This window comes from Fundulus heteroclitus, chromosome 8, assembly GCF_011125445.2.
Source record: "Fundulus heteroclitus isolate FHET01 chromosome 8, MU-UCD_Fhet_4.1, whole genome shotgun sequence".
Classification (NCBI taxonomy): domain Eukaryota; kingdom Metazoa; phylum Chordata; class Actinopteri; order Cyprinodontiformes; family Fundulidae; genus Fundulus; species Fundulus heteroclitus.
The window spans coordinates 19,043,687-19,056,050 of record NC_046368.1 but is presented as its reverse complement, the minus strand read 5'-3'; the positions used below and the strand labels follow the sequence as shown (position 1 = coordinate 19,056,050).

Below are 12,364 nucleotides of genomic sequence, written 5' to 3'. Positions count from 1 at the left end.
ATATATTAAAAAATGCATTTGCTTTTCTTTCAAACAATTTATAAATTTACATTTGAGCATTTTTTATGTAAAGAAATATTATATTTCATTTTATTTCTTTGTTTATTTCTTGATAACTACTCAGTCGCCCATTTTTAGACTGTCGCTTTCTTTGTTTTAACATTTAAGGTCAATCAAACGATAAATCAGCAGTGACTGGGTGGTTTATATGCACAAGTAAGAACCGCACTAGCCTCTCTGACATGTCCTACCAATATAGGTATATCAAAAGATATAAATCTATACAATATCTAACTCCACATGATCAATTATACATGTTTACTCTTACCTGTGAATATTCAAGTACATCAGCCAGGTGATGATGAAGATGACGAAGGGCAAAAAGACTACGAAGAGGATCCACATTGACTTTTCTCGTGGTAAATCTGAAAAAAAAAAAAAAAAAAAACAGAGTCAGTCTTAGAACAGGTAAATTGTTGCATAAATGTAGCATTTTTTTACACCTAGAGGCCATTAACACTTTTTTTTGCTAGAATCCCGCAGGGGATGACTATTAGTGTCCATGGAGACAACGACACCCCGTTCTTTATAGTTAATCGCTTTCTTGTGTCTGTGACGATAGGGTTAAGTAAGCATGTAGGTCACAAAAGGGGAGTATGGCAAGGATGGATGTGGATTTCATTAAAAAATAAATCCTCCCACAGCTCTCTAGATTACTTATTATTGACACTTTATTTTTTCCCCTAAACTCGCACAAGAGCCAGGTGCAGAAGTCCACTCCTACCAGAAAGAGCAAAACATCCACACTTGTTTCTTTGCATTTTGTATTCAGCGTAAAAAATAATAATCATACAACATTCATGGTGACGGTTAGATGCCGTCAAATACTGTTGGATTGTCTCGACTGATTCAGTGAAGCTCCTGGCCCCTTATAACAGTGTCTCGCGAAAACATTTCTACTCTTTTTCACATTTGTTTTTATGTTGCAAGCGTAAAACGTGGACAGACCAAACACAAAGTTGTGCATGGTTTTAAAGTGGATGTAAAGTGTGAAAACTGGTGCAGCTGTACTTCTTAACAACAAAACGATTGAGTGGATTTGATCTACTGAAGACAGTTGACGCTGTACATTTTGTGCGCAGATTAATAATGTCTGTGGTTGAAGGTCTTACACTCAGGAACTGTGACGTCGACCGAGGGGCTCCATTCACTCCAGAAGCCATGATCAGGTTTGCAGCGAACCTGGATGTGATATTTACCACCTGACCTCAGGCTGAAAATGTTGAATACCCTCTGCTGGCCTGCAAGGTGCTTCTGAACATGAAACACATATAAAAAAAAAAAAAAGGAGTCAGGTGAGTGTGGCATTGAGGTTTGTGCATCAGAATCTGGCTTTGTGACATTTCAGCTAGTCTTCTAACATGGGTGTTGAACTAAATGCAAAGTTTCTCATTTGAAAGACAAATACTCAAACCGCCAGGCCACTCCGTCGCACTGGCAGTGGTTCGCTCACCTCCCAGTTGTCCTCGTTCTCCATCTTGATTCGGACCTCGTAGATGAGAGTGATCCAACCCGAGCGGGTGTCGGCCTTTTTGGGGGGTTCCCATGACACTCGAAGGAAGGGCCAGTCTTTGTCCGCCATGACACTCGCTGTCACGTTCTCCGGAGGATTGGGCATGACTGGGGAGGGAAGGGAGAGAGAACATGTGATTTAAAGACCTGAAGAGACACAACAGGGAATGAGGGGAAATCAGAGAGGTTTTTAATAAATAAGCACATGTCCTTCACTTCAGAGGAGCAGATCTATAGACACTTCCAGCAGAAGAACACCTATATCCAAGCTTTGACCATTGCTTGTATATTGTCTGAGCTTGATGTAAGGACACTTGAAATGTTTAGGCTTCAAACTTTCTTCTTATAGACAAATTAAATAATGTCGCAGTCAGTCGAAGAAACTGATCCTAATTTGGCCTAATGTTAAATCAGTCTAATTATTTGATGCAAAGGCTAAGAGGACCACTTACAGATAACCTGAAGGCTATTTTGGATCTATAGTAACATAAAGTCTGGGTCACTTTTGGCAGGACTCTTCCATAAATAACTTGGAAAAAATTCCTACTTCTCTTAAAAACTCAATTTTTTTTCATAAAAATAAATTAATATTAGCAATGAAGGGAAAGGAGAGAAGGAGATCAATGCTGTCTGCTTTATAGGGTCTGTGGCATTCTTTCACAAATGCTTTTTTGTTTTATTTATATTATTATTTATTTTCCTAAACTGAACAGAAACTGGTCAAGAAAAACTAAAAACAGCCATAGAGGAATATCGTCATTGTTGCTAAACTGTTTGAGACAGTAGGATGACAGGAGGAAGCCAGAACTATACTTTCCGAGAGCAACCAAGCAATAGAGAACATCCAGCGGTGGTCAGACTTTTCCCTACACTCATCATCAGCGACTTGGAGGTTGTGTTGATGACGCATCTGAGCCTTTTTTTAACGAGTTATTACACTTATACAAGAGCCAACTTGAATGTATTTTCAAAGCAACAACTTGTTCCACAATTTTTCATTCATGGTGGATTTTCTCTAATCCACACCAAGTCAAAATTAAACATACAACCCCACTGTTATACTCCTGCCACCAGGCTTTACAGCTGGTACAGTGTTCTCAGGTCTAAAGCCCCACCTTGACTCCACCAAACAATCTTTTTGACTCTGTGGCCAGAAAGCTCAATCTTTATCCTGTCTGACCATAAAATGTTTTTAAAGCAGACTTTTGGCTTATCGGTGTAGGAAGCTGCAAATCTTAGTTCTTCTTAAGGGTGGAGAATTCAGAGCAGGGGTTTATTTCTTGGCCATCACCTTCTTCCGTCCAAATTGATGTTAAACTCTCTTGATTATGGACAGTGGCGCTGGTGAGGCGGCATCTTCCAGATGATGGTCGCCTTGACCTTATTGAAACTTGGGTTGTTTCTTAACGTCTTGACCTCTTTCAGTTTATCAGAGGTGAAGATATGGGTTAAATATTATATGACTGAGACAGGGATGTCACCCCAAACACATGTCAAAACTAGTTTTGGACTCAATAGGGCATCCTAAGATTAAGCTCCTGGAATGGTCTAAGGCCTATGATGAAAAACTCTGTCCCTGCCGGGGAACAATTTCTCCCAAAACGAGTGCTATTCAGTCAAAACCACATTTTCTTCTCTAATTCTCATAATGTTGGGGCTGTGACACTGAAGCATGAGCCAGTTTCCGCTCACCGATGTAGACGACATCTATGTCAACAGGATCGGAAGACGTCTTTCCGTACTCGTTGGTGGCCACAACAGTGATGTTGTAGTTCACCCAGATGGACGTGTCGTTCTTGCTGAAGAAGCAGGAGTTCACGCCGGCCGTTTTGTAGTCGGGACACTCGTACACAATCTCAGAGCTGTCAGGGGAGAAGGACAACAGCTTATAATTCTGTGGTATTAGACACTGCATCGTTACATGGGAAGAAAAGTGTCTATTCTTCTCACTACAATTTTGAAATAGCTGTGTTTTTCAGCGGATACCAAAATAGGATCATTCAAGGATGAATTAAGGCGATATTTTCTTCTTAATAGTGGGCAGAAATACAGAAGGAAGAGCCATTACCTACAACAACATGAGATACTTGGACAACTAATGGGCTCAAAGAATGAGACTTAAGTAATTATCTGAAATATTTCCGGCCCAGTCAGCGAACCTCTTTCCTTGCTTCTTGTGTACTGGAGTTGTGCTTATTGTGTTTTGTTTATAAGAAGAAAATAGTTTTGCTGACATAGAGGACGCGTAGCAACCGCCGCAAGTTGAAACCCCATTAGACCTGTGGTGGTTAAAGAGGCAGAGCCCTGAGAGTTGGCTCCAAGCAGATGGGAACGTCTTGTCGTTACTGTGGCAGCAGCCGCTCCTGACACAGCGGAGGACTTGTTCTGTTGTTCCAACTTTCTGGATGTGATGCTCCCAACTAGCAAATGAGTCACGGAGCTGCTAATCGAAATTAGGCAGATTTTTTAATGTTGTGGGATGAAACTCTGAAGCTAAATCAAATGGCAGAATTAGCCCCTCAGTATGCAGTCAGGTTCCCCAGAGTCCTGCTAATTACCTGATTATTTGACTCAGGCGTGTCGGACCAGGGACGCATCTAAAAGTTGCAGGACACCGGCCCTTGAGGACTGAACTTTGACACCCCTGGTTTAGAACTTAACTGGATCTTAAGGGAGGGATTCAATACAATTAAATGCATGAAAAATGTCTGAAAGCCTCCGTCTGAGCAACTCTGAGGTGTGGAAGTAGATTTGGGCATGTTTTCGATTTCAAGATGCAAAGGATTAAAAAACAAAGCAACTGGACTTGTTTTCCGTAGTTGAAGACGTTACGCTTCCTCTCCAGGAAGCTTTCTCAATTCAAAAGGTCTAGAGTATATATATATATATCTCTGGTAAGATAAATAAAGCAGAATAAGCCCACAAATGTTAATAAATGGCCTAAAAACATATAAAGTTTAGTCTGATTTAATGTTAGGCAGAAATAATAAAGCAGGTGTGCATTTTCATACAGTTTATATAATAAGTAGGGCTAGACATTTATATAGTCAGTGTCTCAAATTATTGCACACATAAGGATTTATAAGACCTTTGCTTCCTGACGGGTAGATGTGAGTTCAAACCCCAGGTCAGACAATGCTAGTTTTAGGGGGAGTGATGGCCTAGGGGCTACAGAGCAGGCAATTTGCGTCCTGGAAATGTCACAAGATCACCACTTCAAACCTTAGGTCCCTGAGCAAGACCACAATGCCCCCCGAGCTCTGCAAGCTACAGACTGCTTTCCAAGGGATGGGTCAAATTTAATTTTAAAGTACAATTGACACTGACAAATAAAGTTGATTGTATTCTAACACCCATTTTGGTTGTAGTATAATCAGCTAAGACTCTATAATAAGAGATGTATTAATTGCTTTCATTTTTCCTTAGGCCAACCACACTCTCAGGGTTTTCACATTAAGTTGAAGATGCTATTCCACCTACTGAAAAAGGATGCTAATAAACGCTCTCAGTGCACTCAGCTCTCAGGCCTCGTGTCTATTATTACTGGCCAGATTTAATGAGAATGAGCTGGAGACCAGCCATTCCTAACAGAGCTGTCAGACTAAGGGTTGAGCAAGAAGGAAAAAAGCAACAACGCTTTGTCAAAATCATAATTCAGCCATAGCTGTCAAAAATTTCACCACAAAGAGGTTTAAGTTCATGCAGACCTCTTATTCGAACTTCATTTCTCCTTTCTGAATGCTGACATTCAGTATAAATCGTGCAATATTACTTTTTTCTGCCTTTCTATCAAAAATCTTATTGTCAGCAGTCAAATAATAAGAAACCTTTAAGGTTGTCGAGGGGATAAACAATGTCTTAGCCTAAGAGAAAACAAAGAAACTAACTTAAAAGGGGGGGGGGGGGAATGCAGTTTTCTCACTTTCTATCAATGTTTTTATCTGCTGAGTTATGACTTGGCTGAGGGCACAATGTCACGTTGCCAGACATAGCTCAGAAAGACTGAAGCAAGGTTATGTTGAAAGGTTATAAGCAGTTAATATCTTACCTGTAGTAGATAATTCACTCGGTGTTCGTTTAGTACAAATTCAGATTAGCGGCTGCAGCCAGCAACTCTCAAAAATATTACAGGGGTTTTTGTAAACACCCCTTTCTGGACTCGTAAACTGATATATTGCCTGCATTGGACACTTGTTTGCAGAGAACTGATGGCAGGAGAAGGTGTATCACTAATGATCCTTCTGCCTGAAACACGTACTCAGAATGGAACATGTAAAGCCTTAAAAAGGGATGAAAAATAACATTTTAGCTTTTTACACAGCTTCGCCTTTTCTGTCAGACTGGAAATACTTTACATAGTTGGTTGTCAGTAGACGTTTCACGCAAGAAGATCATTGGTGTCACAGTGCTTCTTACCCCTATGCACTGTGTAAATAATTATTTGATCCTTTGTAAATAACCTCTCATTAAAATAAGAAAACTGTTTAAAGGGTATTACATAACATCTGCAGCAACTGATGTGAATTTTTTGAGACTGCCGTTGTTTTAAAGGCAAAATCTGCTTGGGTGTTGACCCCTCTCGAGTGAGCCAAAACAGGTCTATTAGCTGGTAATGACTATTTGCACGCTTTAAGCCTCTCGGGGAGTATTGTTGGTCAGTGCAATCATGTGATTTGGGGGAAAAGAAAGTTTGGAGAAATTGTCTCATTGTGTCTGCGTGTTATGTGCAGTTTGTGTGCATTCTGAGCAAGATTTTATAGTCCGTGTCATCCAAAAATGTCATTATAGTAACACACAGAGACAATAAAGCTCCCTGATTCTTGTTTGGCTTCAGCCTTAGGGATAACAGTCTGCATTTATACCATACCACATAGGAGAGGTATCAAATGCAGATCACATTACAAATTTTGAACTACCACTTTAAGGGATTAAAACTCAGCCAATCAGATTATGGTTGCAGTTTCATATCTTACAGAGACAATGAATATTTATACTTTCAGTCCATTCAAACTATCAGCACATTTGCTCTGATTGTAGATACTTACAAATAGAGTTTCCTTTTGCTATCGAACATTCACTTTGTGTCCTTATCAACGTGCATCTTAGCTGAGTTGATTAGGCTATAAAGAAAAACGAATCCACTACATCCTCTCCTTTGCCATACTTGTGTTGGATCCTTTTCAACTCTGCTCACGTTTTGAAACTCCCCCTTCACAGGTACAGGCAGTGCCACATAACCCTTTACAATCGTTATCCTCTTACGCCAGGCTGCTGCCCTCTGTGATTCACACCATGTGATTTACACTCAGTGGTTCACACAGAGGGCAGCAGGTGAAATGCGTAACCCCAAAATATTCAGCAAAAGGGAACATTTGTATGAAGTATGTATGTTAACTTAGCAACAAATGCTATTTGTTTTTTTTCCCTGTACACGCTAATAAAGCTGTGATTTCTACAGCCCAGGAGAGGCAATCTGTCAACAGGAAAACTGTGTTGTGCACTTCACAAATCAGCCTTTTATGGCAGAGAGAGATAAAGAAGGCCTTTGTTAAAAGAAAACCATTTGAAGCGCTGGTTAAAGCGTGTCACAAGCCATGTAGGGGGACACGGAAAATATATGAAAGAAAATGCTCTGATCAGATGAGACCGCACTTGAACTTTTTGGCCTGCGTGAGGTGGAAAACTAAGCCGAGGACAAGTTGTTGTCATCGTGCCGCAGGAATGCTTTTCTTCAACAGAGCAAGGACGCTGGTTAGAGTTAAATAATAGTATTGAACGAAAACCTGTTAGATGCTGGAAAAGACCTCTGACTGGCGAGGAGGCTCACCTTCCAGCAGGTCATTGGCATTAAACATAAAGTCTGAGCTGTAAGGGTTTAAATCAGGGATCATTAACCTTTTTGAAACTGAGTGCTACTTCTTTGGTGCTTTGTCGTATGAAGGTCTACCTGTACTGAGCTCACCTTGACTTTACATAATAGTTTACAAATAGTTTTTGACACTTTTAAATCTATATGTAACTACAAGTATGATTAAAAAGGAAAAGCAACTGAATAAAATGGCATTTTAAATGCAGCTCACTGGTGAGTTGTGGTATTTTTTGAACAGGCATGTGGTCCCTGGGGTCACCAATATGGTGCCCAGGTTTAAATCAAAGCAGTTTCCTGTGTTAAATTGTTCCAGTCTACGTCTACACCTAATCCCAGACGAGAATCTCTGGCATTATTTAAAAATATATCTTCACAGACGTTTCCCATCCACACCTAGATGCGGCTTGAAAATGAGCACAAAATGAAGTCTCTCAATGTACATAGCTATTAGAGACATGAACCTAAAGACTTTCAGGCAGTTATATCTTTAAACAGATCTACACCATGTATTTGTCCTTCCACTTCACAATTATGCAATACTCTAGGTTGATCTAGCACATCAAACCCTTGTAACATACATTATATTTTGTACTTTTATTGTGACAAGATACAAAGTTGCAAGGGTATGAATACTACGCCGGGGCACTGCACTCTCCTGGACAAACACAAACCCTGCTTGAAGCAAATCAGTAGTGCTGGAAATGTATACCCTATAAAATACAATTTGATTGAATCCAAAAGCTGCTCCAGTTTCTATTATTTGGTCCTTCTGAAAATAACAAAAGTTGTAATGTACTGTAGAGTAAGAGTCTGTTTCTCACGCAGAAACATGCACATACATGTAGCATTTAGTTTTAATGTGCACATGGCAGAAAGGAATGACAATAAAAAAGTGCATTCTTTGGCCTTCCTCTATCTGTGTAATGTGCCAAACATCTATGTTATCACAGGGGAACTTGCATTGCTACATATTCAAGTCTATTTAAAGGTTAACGTTAAACCGCAACCACAGTAAAAAAAAAAAAAAAAAAAAAAAACTGTACCCTATATTTCACCCATTTGGAAAAGTTTTTTTTCTTTTCACTTAACATAGACCAAAAGCAAAATCCACGGGGGCCTCTAAGCAGCTCACTGACACACTGGAAGTTCCCACAATTCATGCCCACGAGATGAAAAGAGCAGCAGTGGACAGATAACGATTCTGCTACTAGTATTAGTGACAATATCCTCCCTTTAAAAAACAGCAAAATCTAACAAAAATGCTATATTTGGTTTAATTTTTGTCTTTGGCAGTTCTTTTTCGACTAACCTAAACAGATGAAGAAAGTTGTAATCAAACATGTCCAAACTCCCGCATGCCATTGGGTAAAACACATCAGTTCTGACATGATCAAACACATCCATAGTAAAAAAGCCAGTGGAATTTGTTTAAAGCATTTCATAATAATAAAAAAAGATAACCGGGGTGCATTGGCCCCCGGTCATCTCAATAAAAAAAAAGAGAAAAGATGACACTATATCGTTTATATCGAGATGATCTATGTTGTATTGTAATTATACTTTTATGTGTTCCAGTAGGTTAGTTTTCAGCTGTTTATTTATCTACAGCCGTGTGTTAAAAAAACGTGCCTGTGAGACATTTGGGATAAAGCTTTTATTCAGAGAGGCCTTTTTATAATTAAGGAACTTTATGAAAAGAAAAACACGTTGAGATAAATATCATATGTTGGCATTTAGCCTAAAACATTGAGATATAATTTTTTATCCATATCGCCATTTCAAATCCAGATCCAGAAAACTACATTCAGGGTCATATTGAAGCTAATCTGCACGCAGTCCAAATCAGTATGGGTTTTATCCAGATTTTAAGTTTGATCCCACTCTACCTAGTTTTTGGTGTCGTTTTAAGCTGAACCCTAAGGATATACAGATAAAAATGCAAAATAAAACACTGATTAGCAATACTCTATCTTTTGGTGTACTCTCACTAAAAGATAGAGTAGGAACTTGCTACTTTACAAAATGAAGCAAGCTGGTTTTAATGATACATCCAGCTCACACAGGGTAACACAATATACAATCTTTGGTTGAGATAAGTCAGAATTTTAATACCTTTTTTTTTTTTTTTTGAAAGAATCCCTTTTTAATGTTTTCACAAATTTAAACTATTGTGGTTTCCTTAAAACACAAACTCTGTTTTTAAAAAAAACTCTGTAATCACAGTAACATATTCCAGTCTAGGTTTGGCAAGTTCTGATATTACAGATTTCAGGCTTATTCTAACCCTACTTATTATCAATGAGGGTACTTCCACCTATACTCCGCTCGCTCCGCCCCAGCTGTACTTTACTCTACTCCTATAGATTATCAACAGACCCGGTATAACCAGAAGGTGCTGAACGCCTCCTACGGGTGGCTTGAGCTACACCTACAGACGCCGGTGTTGTGCGCTCTGCCGCTGTTAGGCATTGCTGTGTGACATTGACACGTAGGAGAAATGGTAAAGGGGGGGTTTGAAAGAAGCAGAGAGGGGAGACCAGACTGATCTGCACCAAAGTTTGCCTTACGAAGGTAAAATTTAGGGCTTTATGAGGACATTTTTGCCTCAGCCATGATGAGAACGACAATAAAACCTTTAAAATGCAAACTTTTGACCGCAGTGAAGTTGTTTTTATAGATTGGATACTGACGCTGAGTGTTTTGATCCAGAGAGCAAGTGCCACTGCAGCAGATCAGGGGGACTGTAAACAACTTTTTAAACCAAACACTCTTTAGAGACAAATCTTAATAGCTTTCAGTGTGTATAAAATGAGAATACCTTTTTGGAAAGAATCCATTTTTTGTGTTTCATTGTTTATAGATAGTAAAATTATATTTCATTTTGGTGAATAAACGTCTCAGAATTCTAAAACTGCGTCTTGTAGCATCTCTGTTCGTTGCAGAATAATCTAAAATAAACTGAAAATGTGCAAAAGCGCTTTAGATTATCACCACAGGAAGCTCTGGGTCAGAACTTTAGCGTCGTTATCAGCTAATGGTTAGTCAGTCGCAGTACTTTCAGATTGCTTACAAATCAATTTTAATTTGTCTATTACAGTCTCTTTATCTATCCAAAATGCTGTTACACGAACAAATCAGTTGTTCCTTTATTAGAGTGAGAAGTTGTTTTTGGTTGATTTCATCAACACAACTGGACAAGAACAAGAACTACTTCAAAATAAGAGTCTCAAACATAAACAAAACAAGGTGTCTGCTGCTCATGGAAATATTAACAATTCATTAGAAACGGGCCCATGCTGAGCTCGCATTACTTTGATGAAGTGTGTTAAGGTGTTTTAATATCACAAGATCCAGTTTCAACACTGGGAAGTGACTTACTTTTCTTTGCGGTAGTACAAGGCGTAGGTGGTTTTAAGGCCGAATTCAGGGCCTGGCTCCCACCAGCAGGTGAAGGTCTCTTTTTCTGGGGAGCGACATCTGGTAAGTGTAGGTTTCCCTGGTCGGCTGATACCTAAAAAGAAAAAAAGATCAATTAATTTGCAGAAATGTTCATGATTTTAATTTCTAACCAACTAGTCATTACTTATTAATTTTTCATCTCTGGATCCTTGTTTCTTGTTTCAACGGCCAGCGAACCTTCAGGCACAATTTAGATGTCTTAACTCATTGGCCGAAACTGCTAAACGTTCCTTTAAGTCTAGCTAAAGACAAAACTCTGACGTTTCCCCTCTGTGTGCATTTGAAAACACAAAAATAAGGAAATTAAGATATAGGGAAGTTAACATTTTATCATCCGCTTTTGACACACTCTTGTTCATTATTTGTAACTGAATTTGGATCCGTCTATGCGACCGGATTGTATTGGATTGATTTGATGAGATAGTTCTGGACTGGCTCTAAAATGCCTTGAGAGGACATTTGCCGGGGATCAGCATTATATACGCACACAGACTGAAGAGAATAAAACACAAAACGAAGACAAAAGTGTTCTTTTTGTACAATAAGCCCTCCTTTAACAAAATTAAAGCGCTAAAAAGAGGATGGCATTACATTTAGATTAAGAAGGGGCAATTAGATTTAACTAACGAGCTGGTAAATTAGGGTCATTATTCACTCCCACATGAAGCAGTGCAGGAGTAGCTGAACACGGATGCATTACATGCTAGAAAATCAGTTCCATTGAAAGGCTTTGGGATAAATAAATTCCCTCAAAAGATCAATCATTTCATTTCATTGTTGTGAATATGACTTCTGAAACTGGCAACAGACGCTTATGATCAGCTCAGAATAGATTTGTATTCCTGACTGGTTGAAAACATAATTAACAATGGAAAAAAAAAAAAAACGATGAAAACACACTGGAACTTACCATTTCCTGCTGCAAGCTGGATGCATAATAGCAGCAGGCAGAAGAGAATAACTCCCCCAACTTTCTTCATCATGGCACCACAAAGCCTCTGCAGGAGGATGGAGCTAAAAAACAAAACAAACACAGACAGGTGAGCACGGTGACCTGGCTGATCCGGGCACTTGACCAACCACTTGACCCGTAGCATGATGGCACGGGGGGAAAAAAAAGGCTGCTTGCAGCGGAGGCGTTTCGTCTGCTGCCTGCACATTTTGACCGACAGCAAAGCCCACTATGCGGTGATAATATTGACTAAAGGAATATTTTTTAAAAAGGCACAGGTGAACACCAATTATTACGGAAGAGAAAACGTCAAGTGTTTGACGCTCTACAAAAGAGGTACGATGTCAAACAGTTACTCAAGAAATGCTTGTGCAGTGATTAAGAGCAGCCTCAATTTACAGAGGGCACCCGAGAGAAAAATCCAATAAACAGAAGCAAATGAGAGATTAAAAAAAAGTCTGTCATGGAGAATGCATTCTGATTAACTAAGGGGGGGAAAAAACACACACATT

The 12,364-nt window shown here is 39.3% G+C and overlaps 1 protein-coding gene across 1 annotated transcript in view; it reads right to left on the bottom strand.

Annotated features, from left to right (window-relative positions):
- Positions 1-322: 322 nt before the first annotated feature.
- The window catches only part of LOC118556452 (prolactin receptor-like), a 19,806-nt gene continuing 7,764 nt past the window's right edge, over positions 323-12,364 (bottom strand). Inside the window, exons 2-7 of the mRNA XM_036140263.1 lie at positions 11,811-11,914; positions 10,820-10,952; positions 3,265-3,434; positions 1,514-1,680; positions 1,173-1,314; positions 323-425 (exon numbers count right to left, since the gene is read on the bottom strand). Coding sequence (XP_035996156.1) covers positions 325-425; positions 1,173-1,314; positions 1,514-1,680; positions 3,265-3,434; positions 10,820-10,952; positions 11,811-11,883 — 786 coding nt within the window. The 5' untranslated portion in view covers positions 11,884-11,914 and the 3' untranslated portion in view covers positions 323-324. The remainder of the gene's footprint in view (positions 426-1,172; positions 1,315-1,513; positions 1,681-3,264; positions 3,435-10,819; positions 10,953-11,810; positions 11,915-12,364) is intronic.